Source organism: Bidens hawaiensis, unplaced genomic scaffold (assembly GCF_021521415.1).
Source record: "Bidens hawaiensis isolate Kalapana, Puna unplaced genomic scaffold, B.hawaiensis_p1.1 tig00016041_1, whole genome shotgun sequence".
Lineage (NCBI taxonomy): Eukaryota > Viridiplantae > Streptophyta > Magnoliopsida > Asterales > Asteraceae > Bidens > Bidens hawaiensis.
Window position 1 is genome coordinate 68,373 of NW_027492454.1, and position 22,548 is coordinate 90,920.

Below are 22,548 nucleotides of genomic sequence, written 5' to 3' on the forward strand. Positions count from 1 at the left end.
ACCGCGGGGCGATCAGCTAGCCGTTGGCTAGTTAAAGTTTAAACAAACAGCCACGATCACTTGGGGCTCGCAAACACCACTACACCCTTCGTGTGACCAGGGGCGCGAACGAGTTGGCTTGATCCAGAGTCATGTCATCGCCTACGTGTCGGGTTTTCATTGTTTTCCAATAATAATACGTCCAAACTTAAACACGAACAATCTAATCCAAAACTCGTGGCTCATAAACGCATACATTGAATAATGATGTAACCACTAGTCCAATAGTGGGAGCCACTTTAGTCAAGTCACTTCCATTGTCGGTGGTGGTGGACCATACCATACTAACTTCAATAATAATAATAATTTATAAACACACGCACATACACATACCACCAATGTCTTCTTCATCTTCACTTAGGGTTTCAGTTTCAGTGTAAACAAATTGAAAATTGATGAAGAATGGAGGCAGCTGATTATATACGAAGACACCACAAGCATAATCCTATTCCTGGACGTCATCAGTGCGCTTCAGCCGTTGTTAAACACATCAAAGCTCCAGTTGATATCGTAATTATTAAATTAATTCTCTAATTATACATGCACGTATTTGTTATAACTGTGTTCCTGTAGATTCAATCAATCAATTTGCTGTATGAAGCTCTATATCTGTGTTTATTGGATCTAATTTGGATAATATGCATCGAGTTCCATGATTCTATCTGTTCCGTACATGATCTGTTTTGGCTAGGGGTGTAAACGAGCTAAGCGGCTCGCAAGCTACTCGAGATCGCCTCGCAAAAGAGCTCGAATCGAGCCGAGTTTCAGCGAGCTCGAGCTTTACTTATTGAGTTCGAGCCGGCTCGCGAGTCTAAAGGAGGCTGTTGTTTATATGATTTTTATTTAATATATGTGATATATATGTATACATATTTATATATTTAGTAATAGTTATTGTATATAAAGTTATGATTTGTATAGCTAAATAAAATATATTACATTATATATAAAATTAAATTATAATTAAAAAGTATATACTATATACATATATAGTTATGAATATATAAAAACTAACTAATAAACAGTAAACGAGCCGAGCTCGAGCTTGAAAAACTACTCACGAGCAAGCAAGCGAGCTTGATTTTTAAAATTGGAGCTCGAAACGAGCCGAACTCGAGCTCAAGCTCTTTATAAATCAAACGAGCTCAAGCTCTCTATAAGTCAAACGGGCTCGAGCTTGAAAAACTACTCAGAAGCGAGCTCGAGCTTAATAACTGGAGCTTAAAATGAGCCGAACTCGAGCTTGAAACACTACTCAGAAGCGAGCCCAAGCTTTAGAATTGGAGCTGAAACGAGCCGGACTCGAACTCAAGCTCTCTATAAGTTAAATTTTCCGAGCTCGGTCTTGAGTCAGCTAGGCTCGTTTGCATCCCTAGTTCTGACGTTTTTCACTGAATCATTGTGGATTTCTGAATATATTTACGCGTAATGCATTTATTTGAAACATTGAATTCAGTTTTTGCTCTGTGATAATTGTTATTGTTTAAAATTACAGCTAAGTGACCAACTGTTTCTATAATTGGTTAGGTGTGGTCACTAGTAAGGAGATTTGATGAGCCTCAAAAGTACAAACCATTTGTTAGCAGATGCACTATGCATGGGGATCTTAATATTGGGAGTGTAAGAGAGGTGAATGTCAAGTCAGGGCTACCGGCTACTACCAGCACAGAGAGGTTGGAGCTTCTCGATGACAAGGAACACATACTCGGCATCAAAATCGTTGGTGGTGACCATAGGCTAAAGGTAATAATTACAACTTGTATTCAAACTTTAATGCTTTAATAATCAAACCTGCAACTTAATTGTTCACACTAATGGTTGAACCAGACTAAAGACGATCATTGAACCATTCACACTACTAGTTTATAGATCGAGCCAGAACCGGACTAAAAATTGGAACATGCCAAACAAATATTACAATTTTTTTTAAATATTGTATTTTTATGCTGGTTATATTTAAGTATATATTGTTTTTCTAAAAGAATAATAATGAAATTTTTTTTAGAAGGGATCATTTAATTTATTTAGCTATATAGGGTAAAATGTCTTATGTATTAACTAATTCATCTAAACGAGTAGCGTTTACATTGAAATAGAAGAAATAGAAGGCAAACCAACAACAAGTTGCGCCGTTAGCCCTTCTGTGTTACTCAAAGTCTCAAACACTATAATATACGTATGAGATGTCCAAAGTTTAAATTTTATAATCTAAAAAGAATTTTCACAAAAGTATTTTGTTCCTTAAAACTGGTCCTAGCACTAAACCGGGTCACCAGTTCAACCGCCACTTGTCAGGTCCAACTAGGCAACTTGTGACGGTTCAACACATGCGACCCGAACTCCATATTCAACATGCCACCCGTTTTTAAGAGCATTGCTTTGAACGAACTTTATTATCTACTCTCCTGAGTCTTTTCTTTCTGATTCCGCAGAACTATTCATCAATCCTAACCGTCCATCCAGAGGTAATCGAAGGAAGACTCGGGACACTAGTGGTGGAGTCATTCGTGGTGGACATACCCGACGGCAACACAAAGGAAGAAACATGCTACTTTGTCAAAGCCTTAATCAACTGCAACCTTAAATCTCTTGCAGATGTTTCAGAAAGAATGGCTATCTGTCCGGGATCAGGCATCAAAATACCCGAGATCGCTTATGGTGTTCCGGTTTAATGTCAAGTTATTGTGGAATATAATCATATATAGTCAGACTCAGTTGTAGTTGCAGCTCATTGTTTGCAGGATTGCTTAAACCTGCAAACATTTGGTAGCGGTTTATATTTTATAAATATAAAAAGTTAATTAATGTGGTAGCAAACAATGACATTTGAGTTATCTTTTGGATGTATATCCACATCATGTCTACGTGTTATTTTTATTAATTTAGAGATTAGTTTCCTTAATTTGCAAATTATTTTTCAAGCTATTTCGAAGAAACTTGGAATTAACCCGACATGACACATCCAAATGGGTCCATTTTGACAAGAAAATGACATGATGTTTCTTGTCATGTTTATTCATAATAAATTAAAAAATCTAAAGAGAAAATCATTTAAGTAAATAACTAGACCAACCAATATAATAATAATAATAATTTATTTTAGTACTAAAAAAATGATTTTTAAGATTAGTTTCCAATTGAAAATATTTAATTTTGGAACAACTGAGCTTCACCCATTATGATTCAAGAACACTAGATTCTTGGGTGGCACAAAGTGTAAATAAATTATGTTGATTGGCAAAGTACAACTTTTAAAAAGAAAACAAATATAGTTATCAACTTATCATCCAATTATCGAACGAGTTAATTTAGAAACAAAAATTAAGTTGAGAACTGTGAGAACCGCATAATACACTTGTACGTAATGCTTTGAATGCATTATAAAAGACATTTACATAACCGTCACACCTTCTCTCTCCAACTACTTGAATTATATTCAATGCACTATGTACAGGTGAATAAATTCAGGGTCGGCTCAATGAATCTGGAGGCCTAAATTAAAACAATATTTTGTGGCATTTTCACGCCAATTGTTAAGGAATTTTCTTTTTTGCTTATTACAAATTTTGAAGTCGTAACATATACTTTAGTAACAACCAAGCATACCGCACACCAATACATTACTTTGAACTTAATTTACCCAATATAATATATCTGTATATAATGTTTTTTTTAACTTAAAGACTTTAATTAAGTGTGGGTCTAAAGCTCTAACTTGTTTTCACTATCCCACGAGCCATCCATGAGTGAATTATGTGAGTCTCGCAATTTTCAATATTTCGAACTTTCGTGGTGTTTTTATTTTTTTTATTTATTTTGTTAACGAAGATAAGGAAATGGATATTGTTTGCTTTTTTTTTTGTCACTAAAAGGTACAAAGAAAGCATAGTTTAGTGGTAGTGTGGTTTAATCATTGCTTCTTTTGGTTTAAGAAATACTTTATAGCCGAAAGTCGTGCTATCATAACGACATAACCTACATGTGAAGTCTATGACTGGTCCAAGAAAATAATTACTAGTATTAACATTTGTTACTGTTTGATAATAATTTGGATTGTATCAATTGGTTTAGGTTATGTTTACTTTTACGTGACAATACAAATAGATTTGATTTTTTTGAAAAGTCGAATTATGTGTATATAAAAAAGAACCACAAGCGAAAAGCATGAAACTCAAAAATTTAATAGAAGTTAGGTTAATTGGATTTTAATAATTCAAACTTTGCATCGTTGGCCGGTGCTAAGCCGAACTTTGAAAACATACCACAACAGTCTCAACTTTCAAACTATTGACCGACAACAAGTTTTTCACTAACGGAATTAAATCTCGTTAGTTTTTGGTGACGTTGAACCGCTTACATGGATTTTTTTTGTTTCTTATTTTATATTTAGTGTTGCCTGGTTAATCCACGTAATACTAAACAAAAAATAAGAAATAAAAAAAATCCATGTAAGCAGTTCACGTCAGCAAAAACTAACGAGATCTAACCCCGTTAGTGAAAAACTTGTTGTCGGCCAATAGTTTAAAAGTTGGGACTTTTGTGGTATATTTTCAAAGTTCGGCTCAGCGCCGGCTAACGGTGAAAAGTTTGGATTATTAAAATCTAATAAGCCTAGAAGTTAAACAAACGACCACCAACTAAAGCAAACGAACATGAAACTTATAAAGGAAAATTAACGAAAATAACTTTGTATCCCGAATCTCAGTGAACGCTCACCTGCTTGCTTCTATTCAGGTAGGATTGTTTTCTAGAATTTGCTTCTTGAGTTTATTAGAATTCTTCTTAAATCAATGCTTTGATGGTGTCAAATGGCTTATTTTTTACTATATATATAATTCATAAAAACTTATATGATAAAATCTAAAGAACATACAAATATAAAATATTTATAACGTGATTTAAGAGTTAAATAATTTAAAACTTTCCATGGAAAAGAGAAACTATTTAAAAACAAAAATAAAGTTTGTAGATTAAGATAAATCATGATAAAAGGATAATTCTAAAATATCTAAACAAATCTGAATAAAGCAAGATGAATCCTATATATAGAAACAATAATTTTAAAATTAGAAAGAATCAGATTAGATAGATAAATATGATTGATCCCATCATCTTTTCGAATTATCAAAATCTTATTTGAAACAAAAGAACAATAAAACTCACTTTTCTTATATATTAATATTATTTTATAAAAATGTTAAATACTTTATGTACTCCAAATAATTGCCTTGCTTATCTCCTTCTAAATAGAATTATCTCCTTCTATCATAATTCATCCATCTCTTTTTGCTAAAAGATTTCACATAACGTATGAACTACGTAGAAATTCGAGTCTATCGTGAGAAAATATCACAGCAACCGCTTAACTTCATCTGTAACCGGATTGTATAATCCTATAGAACGACTCACTCTAGCTACCATAAAATATAATCTACTTGTAAAGAAAAATGTTTATAATAAACTATTTAATTTACCCTTGTTTAATCCTGTAGTAAATTCAATTTTCACTGCTTCTTAAGGTAATTACAAATAGATTAAATTAAGTTTTTCTTTTGTATTTAACTATTTATTTGGGTATGCAAAATATAGGTGGATTTGTTTTGAAACACAACTAATCAAAGGGAGTACAAGTTTCAAACTCTTTTGTTTTGAGAATGAGTCATCATGTTCTTTTTTCTTCATTGCCATAATTGGAAGGCATATATTTGGCAATACAACTACACTCAATAGTCAACATTCACATAATCACATGAAAATGAAAATGGATATTAATGGGTCATCCACCATCGTTTATGTCGGCACTATGTCCCACTAGAGTTATAAGCCCAACCCAGACATCTTGGCTCACTTAAGAGTGAGGGTTGTTCACCAGCCGAGCCGAGTCGAACCGAGCCTAGCGGATCAAAATTGAACCAAGTATTTTCCGAGCATTTTCGAACGGTATCGAGCGAGTTCGGAGCATTACTACCCCCCCCCCCCCCACTTTAAGTTCTTATATTATGTGCATAAAAATAAATTAGTAATTTTTAGAAAAACTAATAGTAGCTTGTATTTTTTATGAAATTGAAGTTTGAAGTGGGATATAATGTAATAAAACAATTAATAATTAAAAAATAATTATTTATATGAATATATATACACAAATATATAACTTATTTTTATAATTATCTTTAATATTAAAATATTAAAAACTAAAAATAATTATCTTTTATATTTAAAGTACTATAAAATATTCAATAATTAAAAGATACTATATTAATATTCAGATTTTCAATATTCAAGATAATTATTAAAATAAAATATATATTTATGAGTATATAAATATATATAAAATGAATTAAAAATGTTCGAGCCGAACCGAACCGAGCGGAGCAGCTCGCTTACAATCGATCGAAAAAATGAACGAGCATTTTTCGAGCAAATTCCGAACGAGCGGCGAGCGAGTTCCAGCAACGAGCGGTTTGGGTAGCCTTATTTAAGACTATTAGAACAGATCTTTCAACATCCATTTTCTTCCAACATCCATTTTCTTCTTACAAACATTTTTACAAATCTTTATATTTTCACATCATTACTTTCTCACTGTATTTATTTTTCATATTTAAATTGTTCTTATCATATTTAATTTAGTCGTTTAAGAGTGTTAAAAGTTAAAACATAAAAAAAAGTAATTTTTAAGAGGGGTTCGTACATCACCATCCTTCTCAACATACATTCTTCACGAGCATTTGGCCCTCCAATGCAGTCATTCGCAAGGATAAGGACGCACATTGGCGACGCTTCTCAAGGGACATGGGTGGCCCCTCCCCCTCCCCCCTTTTTGCTAAGTAGTATAAAGTTACACGTTTTCGACCGAAAATTTGAGCCCATACCCTTTTTTTATGAAAAAGTGTATACATATTTTCGTCTGGCCTCCTCGGTGTTTTCGTCCAAGTTTTGCCATTGAGGACTCATTAGTTAAGGGTACTCTCATGGACGGTGCTTTAGAGATGGTCTTATAAATGGTTCGAATCTTACATATAATTGGTAGCCTTTTCTCCATTTTTTACCTTGGTGACCAATAATTAAGTAAAAGTAATCTTTAACGAATTATATTTCTACAAGAGTACCTCACGCGCGCTTGGTGAGATATTTAAACAATACTTCCGATGAAGTATTTCATGGGCTAAAATGGCAAGTCACTTTGATGCTTGTGATAAAAGTTTTAGGCCTTGTTAGTTAGTATATTGTCTCTGAATCTTAAAAGTTAAAGTTTGTTTAGGTCATGATTAAGAGATGATTTGGCCGAGATAAAAGCTCTAAGTCTTTCTGGTTTGCATGGTCTGGTTCGTCGACATGTTTAATTAAACATCAACCTAAACATGACCATTCATTTAAACTAGTTAAACAAGTCAATTGGACATGACTCATTTATCAAACATATTAAATATATAAGTATGTAACCATAAACCTAATTATCTTCCTATCATGTGAGAAACCATTAACTTAAACTAGTTAAACATGTCAACTAAATATGATTATCTTCTAGCTGTGTCAAAAGCCATCGCCCATACCGTTGGAAAGCAGGACAAGTCAAGTTGCTTACGCTAAGAATGGTATCATTGTTGAGCTTTACAAGCCTTTGTAACGATCAATGTAGTATATGATACAAACAACATAGATGATCGAATCTGAGGTTGACTATATCAACATATATTCCAATAAAAAAAACACTTGTAAATCTACCACACAACCCTCAAAAGCATATTGAACTAGCTTACATTAGAGGAAGCGATCAAAGATGGAAGATAATACCTTTTAAGAGGAATATCAGGGTGATGATATTTAGATAACTTTTGCCGTCTCTTCCTCAAAGACCCCTACGTTAGACCAACCATAATAAACGTAAGAAGTCTTTGAGGAAGAGAAGGTAAAAGTCTACCTTAATGACGTCCAAATTCGCAAGATATATAACAAAGACATTGCTTGTTAGTACTCCCTCAAGAGCCTCGTGCTTTAAAGTTCTTCTTTCATACATTTTAAAACTATTTAAAAAGAAATTAAAGACAAGAAGCAGTTAAAGCAAGAAGCCCTTGAGAGAGTTAACAACCTTTGCCTTTCAAGCATTGCATGCTACTCACATGTGTTGTTTTTCATAGCGAAAGACATAACTCCTATTTATAATAACAAAAAACAAGACACAAGTCACACAACATGTTGGTGGGACCTTAAACCACACAAATAGTACTAAAGATCCTTACATAGCTACAAAACTGGCTCCTAATGAGAGAGTCAACCCCAATTGGATGAAGAATAAAGGCATCTAATCTATCAAAGGCATATAAAACCATATCATTTTGAGTTTTTGACACATTCTCCTAATCTCCACATCTCATCGGGGCGCATCTTACAAATGGAACCATATCTTAAATCTAAATATGGTTGACACGTTTTATATTTATGTTTTTCCTTCATTATCTGCATATAATATACAACAAGCAGGGGCGAACCTATTCACAGTGTATTTATTCCCAAAAACTCTAATGGCCCCCTATAACATTTTTGTTAGGCCTCTCGATCGTTCTTCTTAAAAAGAAATCTTGGGTATACCATAGACAACATTAATGAAGTAGCTTAATTTTGATATTAGGCAACAACCTTCATCCACCAAAAAACGATCGATAACCTGAAATGCTATAATTACCATAATTATAAAGTATCAAGAAAGTTGAAAATAATAATAATAATAATAATAATAATAATAATAATAATATTATTAATAATAATTGGCTGCCTAGTTCAAGTAAGAAGAACCAAGTATTAGTTTTTAGTAACTTCTTATAACATTACACATGTATATGAATAAAAAAACTAACAAAATGATCTTAATAAAGCAAAACATTAAATCAAAAAACCCAAATGGACCCAAAGCCGAAAAAACTTAACCGAATAACCAAATTCTTCGATTCGGTTTGATACCCCAAGCGAATAAGGTGTTCGGTTTTCCCTTTCAGTAATGTGATTTTACTCATATATGGTTGTATTCATGTTATTTGTATTGTTGATTTGTTTTTGAAGATCCATTGTCACGTTAATATTTTTGTGGTGTAATTTACCTATTTTAAAAGCAAATCAAGTACCCTAATAAAAAGATGAGGTATATCGAACAAAAAATCAGTTTCTTTGGTTAGAAACCGAAAACCAAATCGAATTCTTAATTTGCTTATTTATTTATCACATACTTGGCTATCCATGCAATTTTGCCCTTCAAATAGTAAATGAACACACATGTCATATTGATGGGAAGTTGAAGATCCCTAACAAGTACAATTTCGAAATAACCGAACCAAACCACTCGTTTAAAAGCGAATCGAATAAAGTTATTTGGTTCACTGTCACACGCCAATATTTTCGGTTTGGTTTTAACCGAATAACCCGGAAGATTGTGCATGGTTTGGTACGATTGGTTTTGGGCTAAAATCAATCCGAAAACTGGAATGTCGGTTTTTGAGTTTTTGAAAAATGTTTGATTTCAGTTTTCTCGGTTCGGATTCAATTCAGTTTCGGTCTTTTCGGTTTTGCCATTTGGGCCGATAAATATTAGCCAAAAAATGAATTTGGACCTAAAATACTTTGTTACTTAAGAATTTAATTACCTGTTATACATTTGAGCTAAAGTTTATGGGTTAAACAATATATTAAACTATTATAAATAGCTATAAATAATTCAAATTTAAATTATAAAAATAAAAATCTATATGTACGTATTTTTTTTCAAATTTAGTTACATACAAACCGAAACCAAACTTTCAGTTCATTTTTCATGGAAACATAAAACCAAACCATTAATTTTGTTTCATGTCAGTTATTTCAGGTTTTCTAAGTTTCGTGAATAACCAGCATTAGAAGTTAGAGGTGCACAAAAAAACCCAAACCTAGACCCGAAAATATATCCGGAACCGGTATTAGTTATATCCGGGTTTCTAAATAGGGTATGCATTATAGTACCAAAACCCATACCCAGAACCGGACCCGATTTATATCCAGTAATACCCAAAAACCTAAACCAATTCCATATCCGAAACCGGGTTTTTCAAATACCCGATCTATACTTAAAATTATCCGAAAAATAATACCCCCAAAAAATGCAACCCCTTAAATGATCCAACCAATACCCCGAAAAAAACTCGAAAACATAGTTTTTTCAATACCCAGAAATAGGGTATTAAAATACTAGGTTTTAGAATACCCACACTATACCCGACCCAATGCTAGGGTATGATTTTTAGAGACAATATCCAGATCCGGACCCGAACCAACCCTGGTATGTCAATACCCGATTTTTTAATGTCCCATCATATCCGAACCGGGTATTTGAAAAACCCGATTTATACAAGTTACACAATTACAGCCCATGTTTACTCAGCCCATGCCATATATTATTTATAAGCCCCTACAATTTCAATCTTTAACATTTATAGTCCCCATGATATTTTAGTCCAAATTTTGCAGCTCATATTATATACCATCAGTTCCAATCGTCTTGAATTAACCTTAAAATCCAGATACGTGAGAAGGTAATTGATATCGAGAAGGCAATAATTGATTATTGTGTCTTTAACGATCCACAAGGTTTAATTTCATTACTTTACTTAATTCATGTTTATTATATATATGCCTACCAAGTGTTCGATCAAATGCCCCTTTGCGATGTTACAAATTAACAGTCTTTTTTATGAAACTTATAATTGATTGTTTTTTCCCAGTTGTTTGTTAAATTGTTTTTTATCAGAATCTCAATTTCAAGCTGGTTCAAATTAAGATTATAAGGGTTGTATTGTACTTTTGTTGATACTAGTTCTCATCCACATTTACCAAACTAGTGCTCTAAACCCTGCAATTTTATCCACTAGGGGTGTAAACGAGCCGAGCCCGAGTTCGTTTAGGCTCGAGCCCGGGTCGTTTTAATTTAAGAAGACTCGGGCTTGAGCTTGGTTCATTAAGTTGTATTTCTGATGCTCGAGCTTGGCTCGTTTAGAGTTGTATCTCTGAAGCTCGTTGACTCGTTAGTAGTCCGTCGAGTTCGAGCTCAACTCAGGCTTGGCTCGTTTATTATTTATTAATTATTTAATTATATTAATTTTTACATTTACAATTATTTACATATATATTTGCAGTTATATATTTTATATATAATATAAATATATTTTTAATATATATTTATCATATTTTTATAATTAGTAATAGTATTAGGTATTTTATATTATATTAAATAAATGTTATATAAATAAAAAGCTTGTTTAGGCTCGCAAGCCGGCTTGAGCTCGATACGTGAAGCTCAGGCTCGAGCTCATTTATTTATTGAGCGTTAATTTGAGCTCGAACTTGGGATTGAGCTCGCTTAAGCTCGACTCGGTTCGAGTTTTTATTGGGTTGATCTCGAGTAGCTCACAGGCGGCTCGGCTCATTTACACCTTATCCACCTCATGTGTTGAAACTTGAACTGAGTGTAAAATCAGTAATTGCGGATAGTAAAAGTGAGTAATGGCTGATGGAGAAGAAGACTTGCCAAGGGACGCGAAGATAGTTAAAACACTGCTGAAATCAATGGGCGTTGACAACTATGAACCGCGCGTTGTTCACCAGTTGCTAGAACTTTGGTATCGTTACGTGGTGGATGTGCTCACAGATGCACAGGTCTACTCAGAGCATGCTGCCAAGTCCACTATCGATTCCGATGATATCAAACTTGCTATTCAGTCAAAAGTTAACTTTAGCTTCTCGCAACCCCCTCCCAGAGAGGTACCTTATTCAATATCCGTTTGTTTTCAATATTTAACTATTTATTCATGTATTCGGTTATGTTATATTAAAGGTCCTTTTAGAGTTGGCTCGGGAAAGGAACAAGATTCCGTTGCCAAAGTCATTAAGTGGGCCCGGAATGTCGTTGCCACCAGAGTCCGACATGTTAATCAGTCCAAATTACCAGCTTTTGATATCGAAGAAGCGAGCTAGTGAAGCTGTTGAAGAAACGGAGGAAGATGAAGAAGGTAGTGATTCTAAGACAAATGTGTCTCAAGAACAGAGGACTGATTTGCAACAAGTGACCTCTCAACGGGTTTCGTTTCCACTTGGGCCAAAACGAGCGAGGTAAACTGTGTGTTGATGAGTGGATTCATATAATGTTTTTAGTTATTATTGTTTGCTGCAAGTGAAGGTGTAGTTTGAAGTATTTCAATGCCATATATGGTTTACATTATTGCCTTAAGTCAATTAGTTTTTATAAAAACATTCATGGACACACACCATCAAGGCTACAAAAGTCAATTTTTTATTTTTAATTTAACAAATCGATGCACAATAAATAATCAAATGTACCCTGTAAAATCCCAATCCCATGAAGTATCTAATCGGGGATTAGGCAAGAACCTGATGGCAAATTAACCATCTCATACGACCAGCATTCAAGACTACACAAAACCGAAAACTGTACATATATAAGCATGTTATATATAATTTTTTTGAAAATAATTAGTGATTGTATGCCACATCATGACAACTGATAAGATAGCAAAGAGGGGCTAATTACATAAAAAGTGAAGTATTTTTAATCCTCTCTTTTAACAAGATGCATATTTCAAATACTTAATACATGGGTCAGGCCGAAAACAACTTGTTTAGCCAAACGTTTTAGCGGGCTCAACCTATACTATTTAGACTAAACTCAAAACCGAAGATTTTGTGTTAGGTTCGTGTTGTAAAAGAGATTCACGTCCCTAAGTATATATAAACTAACCAAAGGGAGCTGGTAAAAATTTCACTCAAAATAAATAATAAAAACTGATAAACCTTATATTTTGGATTAAATATTGTAGAGGTGTTAAAAGAAACCTGTTCGGAACCAGTTAACCGGAAACCGAACGAACCTAACCGTTCGACCCTAAAATCGTTTTCTACCAAACCAATTCCCAGACTGAACCAAACCGTTGGTTTGTATAGTTGTTTGAGCATTTCGTAATCAAACCAGTTTTAAAACCATTTTTTGTTAAACCGGTTTAAAACATGTTAAACTGGTTTTAAACCGACCCTAAGCGGTGCTAGATAAGTTTGGCAACTTCTATGCTTAAACCGGTTCGGTTTATAAAAAAACCGGTTTTGTACACCTCTAAGAGGTTGTCCCTAATTTCGTCCGGACCCAACCGTTTCTGGGCTAACACATGGAGTGGCCCATAGAAACCCTAGTCATATGTTCTCTATAAAAAGGATACTTCACCTCCAGAGTATAGCATCTTCTTCTCTCTTAATACATTACGTTCGAGTGTCAAAGGTGGTCGAGAGACCTTGGTATCTGACCCCTTCTAACAAGGGTTTCATGGTTTTGTATATACATAACGAGATAAAGAAGACAAGATGTGGTTGATTCTTCTTTCATTATCCAAGAGCATTTATACTGTAAGGGTTTGCTTCTTCATATATAAAAGGTTAATAATACTTTCATGGCTTATAACTAGAGATGTTGATCTCAAGTAGCCTCTTTTTCCTTGGTTAAAACAAAACTCAAGAAAAGGCGTTTTAAAAAATGATCAAAATCAGCGTTTAGGACAAATCACAACAAACTTACTTTTTATAAACACTAAAAGAGGAGTTACTAGAATAACCATATGAGAAAACGAATTTCACGTTCGGTTCAAGAGCACTTTTTTCGTTTAGAACTCATACCCTCTCACAGAGAAATCAAAACTTATGGGCCTATCTATTCCGTCTCTCGATCCCCAAAGAAACCCCCCTTGCCATTAAACATGAGTTGTCACTTAACACAACATGTATGGGAAATGGACCCTTTCAAAGGGGTGTTACTTCTAACAAAAATGATGATGAAGATATGACGAAAATGGAGTTAGCTAGCAAAATGGAGTTAACTAGCATTGTGGATGCTAAGGACGACATGATAAATATTGTCAAAAAGGAAGAAACGAAACAGCTTGTGACAGTATCTTCTATGCATGATGCTACTCGTTCTGACACATACAAAAATTTTGGTTAAGGTAATTTTCAGAGTGATTATGGAAGGGGTGGTGGAACTAACTAACAAGATTAGGGGTTTGATTCTCAATATAAAGATAGAGGGCTAAGGGACTCGACTATAAATGCTTGGAAAGGATATGCATTAACCAAGGGTCAAAATGACTATGATTAAACAAAACTGAAGATGTTAGGATCCACCGAACTCGATAAAGAATCAGAATTAATACCTAGTGCGGTTTCGCTTGGAAAACTACATACGTTGATTAAGCATTATATGGTTCGAAACTGAATGAGATGATACTCGACCAAGGGTCAGACACACAAACTTCACTGCCTGAAAATTCTCTTACATGGAAGAACAAAAGATAGATTTAACGTCGAGGATGTCGAAATGAAAGTCAGAAGCCCAATATTCTATAGAAAAGAATCTTTAACATGTATTGGCGATCCGTCAACGGGTAATGTGTTTCACCGGAGCTATAAGAGCTAAGGAGAAAATTATATATGGTTTTGTATGTTCGGAATGATAACTTATTACTTGATAAATTTTTATCAACAAGTTGTTGCGATGTCCTGCACGATAAATATAAGTTATTATTAATTGGTTGTTTTAAAAGATATATTTTCATTAACTATAGTAACATTTTACTAACTTTTTCACATTATGTTTAAATTAATAAAAAGTATGTATTCGTCGTTAAATGTGGTTGACGCACAAAAAAATTGTAACTTTTGGAGGGGACCCACACGTCACCCGTCTTTCTCAACATGAACTCTTCATGAGTGTGTAGTTCTCTAGTGACACCCTCCGTAAGGGCATCGATGCATTAAGGAAACCCACATAGACCATATATTAACAATGATTATAGAAATGATTGATTCCCACACCTAATCAATTTAGGTCTCTTAATAACCAATATTTAAGAAAATTCGTCTTCCAACAATTTTATTTATACGGCTAAGAGCATTTCCAGCTGCTCCTCTATATTTAAACTCTCATTTTAATTAAATATTATTTTCAATACTTTTTAACACTATATTTTATATCTCCTCTACTCGCAACCACTTTCAATTATTAAAATAAAAGTGTGAATGAACAATATTTCTTCAAATTTATTCTCCTTCACTCACAACCAATTACGACACTATAGGTCCCTCAGAGGAGCTGTTGAGAGTGCTCTAACAGACGCTTCATGTGTACGCTAAATCGCTAATTATTTTATACAAACCGACAAGGAAGAGCTTTCAACGAAGCTTTCCACAGACAAAAATGTGCCCGAAATAAAAAAGAAAAGTTTTGGGCTTTCTGTAATTAACAGATTTTATCCGGCTTTCTAAAATGGAAACTTTGTTTGCTTCATGGTTATAAGATGGTTTCCATAAACCTTTGATGAAGGAAAACTTGAGAGATGAACTACAACCATTGACTTACAAGACATTACATTACAACTTACAAGTTTGTTTTGTTTTTTATAGCAAAAGATACTACTCTTGTTTATTTTTTATGTTGGTGGGACCTTAAATCACACAAGTCAACCCCATTGGGATGAAGAATAAAAGCATCTAAAATCATTATCATTTTTGACACATTGTCATAATCTCCACATCAACTTACAAATGGAACCTGATCTTAAATCTAAAAACGGGTGGTCGATATTCTATTCTTCTTTCGGTATCTCACATATGCGTATAACGTACAAGTCAATAAGGATTGTCACATTCACACATCGCCCAAGCGCTACAACTTACATACATCATAACCCCAAAGCAAGTATCTTGCATATTATCGTCCATTTTCAACCCGATTTTAATCCTGGCCGATATTTAGATTATGCAACTTTGATGCTAAGAGCATTAATTAAACATGCAAAACCATATCTCAATGTAGCAGCACTCAAGTTCTTTTTATAGAGTATTAGACATAAAAAACAGTTAAAAACAAAGTTACAAAGGAACTCTCAGTAGTTGGATTCTCAAGATAGTAAATAATAATAAATAAAAACAAACCGAAGGAGCGGTCTCGTCAAAAGTGAACTTGCAATCCCAATAATGTATGTATACAGCTTTTGATATTAGGCAACAAGCTTCTTCATCCATAAGACGAGACGATCTATAACCTGAAACACTAGAATCGTCAGAATTAATGTAGCAAAAGTAATCAAATCGGCAACCTAGTTTAAAACTCGATAATAATATGGATGATTAGAATGTTATGATGCATGCAGGTCACTCGACTGACATCAGATACAATCATAAACTAACAAGATAAATATCCAAAAGTGATCTTAAATTCAATGAAACAAATCAGGAATCTCGAGACAAAAAAAGCAATACAATTTCACATCATAATAGCAAAGCTTAATTTATTCTACCAAACCAGTCAAAGAAAACATTATTGATAATAGGCTGGAACGATATATTATAGATATAATAATAAACCAGAACCGCGTATCACTCACAACTAATATGACCAAAATCAACTAAAAAAGCCTTCTCTCAATCCTCAAAGCATACCACTAATAGCACATATTATTCCTAACTTAAATTCAACCGATATCAGTATTCATGTGCCTGATTGATGCTCTTAAGTTCATCATCCTGTTGGTCAGATCGATGACGGTAATTGGTAATATATAAAACATAATAGTACTAGAGGACAAGGCTTTTAGTAAAACCCAAATTTCACTAATAAGCACTACTCTAGTATATAATAATGGATGTTAGTGATGAATAAGTCATAACTTCTGAACACTGTCAAAGACGCAACAAAAGCCCGTTAGGCCGTTCCCCAACCAACCTACAATCAGAAATGAATGCTCAAATCAGAACAGTCATCATACAAAAACAACAATACGCAACTCAAGACTATTGGTTTGATATATATATATATATATCATATTTTACGTTTTGTTAAGAGGAAAAAGGTGAGTGATCGCCATCTGCTGGCAGCCACAAAAAGCAAATGCATACACACATGTGCAAGCCGGGATCCTCCTACAAAGAACACATTAAAAATATATAAATATGTATCGTACACATGCAACCGACATCTAACCACATAACAAAACGCACATTCAACAATATTGTCTTAACGACATGCAACATGCATATGTAAATTAAAGATTGCTATAAAACAATTCACTTAAGCAGCAAGTTATATATAAAAAAAAGATATTGTAGGTTGTAACACACCTTTATGCACGACTTCAGTCTGATTCTCATACAACAGAGTAACGGCCCGGTTGTGCACTTGGAAGAGATAACGCCTGTGTTGTGATGTCTTCCAGAACACGTTTCAGTTCTGCTTTGGCCCGTTTAACAGACTGTTCAGTAGCTCCTTCAATGAACAGATAAAGTTTTCTCTCACCGGGTCCCGGGATCCTTCCGGGTTGGATATACTGGCCCCTCGTGGTAATAGCAGCCCCGGTCCACTCAGCAATCGGACCCAAGGTTTCTTTATGTGTCACCTTCCACCTGGCATTCTGAGGGAAATCATTAATCTCCAACTCGGCTTCGTAATGTTCAGGCAAAGAATCAGCTTGAATCCTAGCCAAATTGTGCTGCAAGTTCATAGCAGCCGCCAATGCTGCAGCCCTAGCAGCACCGTCATTAGCACCAGCAACACTAGCCATAGTACCAAGAATACCCGGCAGAGTAGGTACGCTACTAGTAGCAGGCTGTTGACTGGCGGCAGCAAGGGCAGCAGCTTGAGCAATAACAGCCTGCTGAGCGATATCGCCGCCTGCTTTTCGCACACCGTCATCCTCGTCTTCTGAATCAGACTTATCTTCTTCAAACCCGTATTCTTTAGCCTGTGCTTTCTTCGCCGCTTTCCTAACTTCTTCTTCTTCTTCATTAAACTTAAAACCGCTTCCACCGTAACCAGTACCATGAGCCTGCACAAGCCCCTGGTTAACCTTAGCCATAAACGCATCAGCAAGAGCTTTCAAATCATCAGGAACCGCTTGATTCGACAACTCCAAGGCTTTTACAAGATCTGGCGCATATCGTTCATCTTCACTCGATAAAAAAGTAACAGCACACCCTTTTCTCCCCGCCCGACCCGTACGGCCCACACGATGAACGTAATCTTCATAATGATTCGGTACGTCATAATTTATCACAAGTTCAAGCTCTTTCACATCCAAACCCCTTGCAGCAATACTTGTTGCAATCAGTAAGTTGCATACGTTACTCTTGAAATCAGAAATTGTTGATTCTCTATCGGTCTGATCTTTAGCCCCGTGAAGCGATAAACACGGGTATCCGTGTTTAATCAAATCCTTAAATAAAGCATCACATTTGTCCTGTGATTGAACAAATATCAAAACCTTACCTTTTTCATACCATTCTCCAAGTAACTCCAAAAGTCTAAAAAACCTTTCGTTTTCTGGCCTCACTTCCACCAACTGCGTTATGTCTTTATTCACGACACTTCTTCCACCAACCTGTATCTCCACGGGTTTGTTAAGAACTTTCCGGGCCAACACCTCCACCTGGCGAGGAAATGTAGCGGAAAAAAGTACAGTCTGGCGATTGGGTTGGATGTTTTGCACGATTCTGGTGATTTGCGGCTCGAAGCCCATATCAAACATACGATCAGCTTCATCCATAACCAAATAAGAAACCCGTCTCAGATTCGTGATTTTCCCGGCACTGGTACACAAAATATCAATCATCCTACCTGGCGTGCAAACAACGATTTCAGCCCCTCGTTTCAACTCGCTGATTTGTTGGGCAACACCAGAACCACCGTACACAGGCACGCAGTGAAGCCCGATTACCTTGGTGAACTTTCTTATATCACTGTGAATCTGCTGAACAAGTTCTCGTGTAGGTGCCATTATAAGCCCAATGGGCCCGTCTCCAGAGCTGAGTTCCGGTTGATCCTTTATATGCCTCAACATCGGTAGAACAAAAGCTAGTGTTTTACCAGAACCCGTCTTTGCAACACCTATACAATCTCTACCACTCATTATAACCGGCAAAGCTTGTGCTTGAATAGGCATCGGTTTATCATAATTCAGCTTTCTAATTGTTTCTAAAACTTTAGTCGTGAGTCCCGTTTGGTACCAGGTTTTAATCGGCTTTGGTACGTCTTTTCCATGTACTTTTAGTTCCAACTCTTTTCTATACGCAGCAACCTCTTCTTGAGTCATCTTCTTTATCTCCTTCACTTCAATATAAAAATTCTTTCGAAATTCAATGTAATTGATCTTCGAGTGATCAACAAGTGATAGTTTTTCAACCTTGGTTTTTTTCACTCGTTTCATAAACTCGTCATCGTCTTCATCTTCTAAAGTATCTTCATCGTTTTCAACATCCGGATACTCTACATCAGATTCTTCACCGGGAATAATCCTACCCATTGATCTGCCACCGTTCTTTTTCTTTTTGTCCTTATTCTTGTCATCGTTCTTTAACTCGGTATCCTTTTGATCTACAACAGAAGGCTTGGTACTGATCAACTTGTTAACTTCAGGTATCACCATGGTGTCCATAAACGCATCTAACGGATCAATTTCATCTTCTTCCATATCACCGCCATTCTGCGAAGCAACAACAGTATTATCACCATCACCGTTATCTAATCCATTAACCACGTCATCCGCGTTTTGATTTCCGTCCTTCACATTATCCATCTCAACATCTGCATTCTCCACAGGAACAGCTTCTTCATCGTCAGACTCGCCTTCCAACGTCCACATCTTACCCGCAGCCTCGTCCGTTACTCCAAGCTGTTCCCTTTCGGACTCCTCTTTCTTCCTTCTTTTCTCCTGCCATTCCTGCACTCTCCGCCTCCGTTTCTCCATCTCGTCATCCAACTTCCTCTGTTCTTCTTCCATATCTTCTTCACGCGTCCTCGACACTTTCTTATCCGAAGAATCTTCATGAACCTTCTTCACCTCACCGTTATCCACACTATCCTCCCTCCGTCTACTCGAACTCTTACCACTTTCCTTATACTCATCGTCCCGTCTTCGCCTCTTTCTATCTCTATCTTTCACATCATCAACATTATGATCCCGCTCCGCTTCCCTCCGTTTCTCCCTCATCTTCTCCCTATCCCTCTCCTCCCGCTCTAGCCTCTCCCTCTTCTTCTCTCGATTCTCCTTCTCTTTCAACCGTTCCCGTTCACGTTCCTTCTCTCTGTTCTCTTTTTCTTTCAACCTTTCCCGTTCACGTTCTCGTTCACGTTCCTTCTCTCTCTCCCTCTCCTTCCGCTCTCTCTCCTTCTCCTTATCCTTATCTCTATGTCTGTCTTTATGCTTTTCTCGTTCCTTATACTTCTCATCGACACTCCTATCTCGATCTCGCTCCCGTTCTCTACGCCTCTCACCGTTCCGCTCCTTCTCTCTATGCCCTCGCTTCAAATCATCGTCTTTTTTAACATATTCATCCTTCTTGCTAGATTTATGCTTCAAATCTTCCATATCTCAAATCTCACTACACTAAACCAAACAATAACAAGTTAATAACCATAACCATTTATATTTAAAAAAAAACAAACCTAATTCATCAACCATGCAGTCGATATCGCCGATGACATATCGGTTATCGGTTATATCACCAATATTTCCAATATCAGTGTTTGAAGTCTTGATTAACAATTTTCATTGTCCAATGTTAGTATTTTAAGGGGGTGTTTGGGATTCCTTATTTTAGCTCCTTATAGCTAATAACTTATGGGATATAAGTTATAAGATGTTTGGGAAAGTTAGGTTTTGTGAGTGTATAAGGTATAAGTTACAACTTTGTAACTTATAACTTATGCCTTAAATAAGTTATAAGGAGGTAAAATAAGGAATCCCAAACACCCCCAAGTCTTAATCAGTTACTACTTGTTACGATTGTTAGTGTTTTGCAAGTTGCAAAAGGTTAATTTGTTAATGGTTGAAAAGTATACTTAATTATTAGTGTTAAATTGCTATATATATGAATTTCACAAGATATTAAAATTACCGATATCCCACCGCGATAACCGGTGTCTCAGATATCGGTCAAGATATCCTATATTTTTCGGCATTAACTGCTTAGTTCATCAATATATTTAAAATATATAAAAGCAGATTAATTAACAGATAAATTTGCTTCTGAACAAAAACCCAAATCCCAGTAACCCTAATTATTCCTTCAAAAACACAAAACAATAAATCAATATAACATAAAAATATAAAAACATATATAAAAAACTATATACATATGATAAATCAAATAACTTACCAGATAGATTTGCTTTTAAATCGAAACCCAGATCCCAGTAACCCTGATTCCTTCAGATATTAACCTAATTCGAATCTCGATATCAGATTCGAGAGATAATAGATTTGATTGAAAGGCGTACGAGTATGCGCCGAATCGATAATAAGAAGACGATGACAGATGGATGACCTAGAATAATAATAATAATAATAATAATAATAATATCCACAAGAAGTTTTGACAAGGGTCCAACCGGGTTCTAGGGTGGGAAGATTTTTCTTTTTTTTTAGGTTGGGAACTAACCCGACATATACGAGTTCGTTTAAGTTTAATTGAACAAATAACGATGATGGGTGTTATTCTTAAAGGATTTTGTTGTTAGTGTTTGTTCGGGGAAATATTGTTGTTTATATGTTTGAAAGGTAAACGGTTGTACGTGAAAATATGAAGTGTTTGAAAGGAATAGTTTGTTATAAGTAAGGGGTAGTTGTTAAATTCAACACAGATTATATGTTTCTTGTTTACCTGATATGTTTAAGTCGACTCGTTTTAAAGTCAGATACGTGTTTACCATTATCTAATTCCCCTTTTGAGGCTAAAAGTCAGTCAAGTTTGGAACATTGCAAGTCGAGAACATGAGAATTGTAAACATGTCCTTCCTGTTTTCGTTGCTAAGTGATTTCAACTTCCAGTCGTCGTCGTCGTTGTTGTTGTTGTTGTAGCTCTACAACTGTTTCTCTTGTCGGTCGCCCTTAATTCAGACCCTAATGGTTATTGACCAACCCAAACTATATGTATTTTGCTTGGATATGATGGTTATTTGAATGTTACGGTTTGAATGATTAGGTTAATGTTGATAATGTATTGCTTCATGTTTTAATGAGATTTGTTGGTGTTGTATAACTGAAAAATCTGGCACGTGAAGTTGATTTGATTGAAAATTCGTTGACTTGGGATAGGATCCCTGGTTATGAAAGCTACAGCAGTTGTGTGATAGGGAGACCTCAAATCTTCATTCATGAGTTATAACACGAAGATATATGTCGCATTGTTTTTTGTAATCATAACTTACACATCAAACTAGAATACAAGACTACATGTTACTTTGCTCGTTATAATCATGGCTTACACATGCCATTTCTCTTGTATTTCCTGTATTTCCCATTTATAATCAACGGTTTCATCTTCATATTAAAAAGAAACAATATCCACAATATGAGAAGTAACGAAAACATAAGAGTATCATTATATGTTAATATCATCAAATGAAAGTTCCCATGTCCATTATGCATCTCATTAGAT

General features: G+C 35.2%; 2 protein-coding genes and 1 pseudogene across 5 annotated transcripts; 2 read left to right on the forward strand and 1 right to left on the reverse strand.

Moving 5' to 3' along the window:
* The first annotated feature begins 393 nt into the window (after window positions 1-393).
* Window positions 394-2,892, forward strand: LOC143550440 (abscisic acid receptor PYL9-like). The gene is made up of 3 exons (XM_077041085.1): window positions 394-549; window positions 1,567-1,782; window positions 2,472-2,892. The coding sequence occupies exons 1-3, from the start codon at window positions 442-444 to the stop codon at window positions 2,709-2,711; spliced, it is 564 nt and encodes a 187-aa protein (XP_076897200.1). The 5' UTR covers window positions 394-441; the 3' UTR covers window positions 2,712-2,892.
* Window positions 2,893-11,455: 8,563 nt separating this feature from the next.
* On the forward strand, window positions 11,456-12,331 carry LOC143550416 (transcription initiation factor TFIID subunit 9-like). Its single transcript, XM_077041061.1, has 2 exons — window positions 11,456-11,820; window positions 11,894-12,331. The coding sequence occupies exons 1-2, from the start codon at window positions 11,563-11,565 to the stop codon at window positions 12,170-12,172; spliced, it is 537 nt and encodes a 178-aa protein (XP_076897176.1). The 5' UTR covers window positions 11,456-11,562; the 3' UTR covers window positions 12,173-12,331.
* A 3,517-nt stretch (window positions 12,332-15,848) lies between these two features.
* LOC143550441 (DEAD-box ATP-dependent RNA helicase 42 pseudogene) lies at window positions 15,849-21,436 on the reverse strand (annotated as a pseudogene). 3 transcript variants are annotated; one of them, XR_013138327.1, is made up of 4 exons: window positions 17,234-20,547; window positions 16,948-17,034; window positions 16,786-16,840; window positions 15,849-16,160 (listed from the first exon to the last, which is right to left on the reverse strand). The product of XR_013138327.1 is annotated as a DEAD-box ATP-dependent RNA helicase 42 pseudogene, transcript variant X2 (transcript). The 3 variants fall into 3 exon arrangements; XR_013138326.1 differs by lacking the exon at window positions 15,849-16,160 and adding an exon at window positions 21,268-21,436 and having other exon boundaries at window positions 16,174-16,840; window positions 17,234-20,490; XR_013138328.1 differs by lacking the exons at window positions 16,786-16,840; window positions 16,948-17,034 and having other exon boundaries at window positions 17,236-20,547.
* Window positions 21,437-22,548: the final 1,112 nt, after the last annotated feature.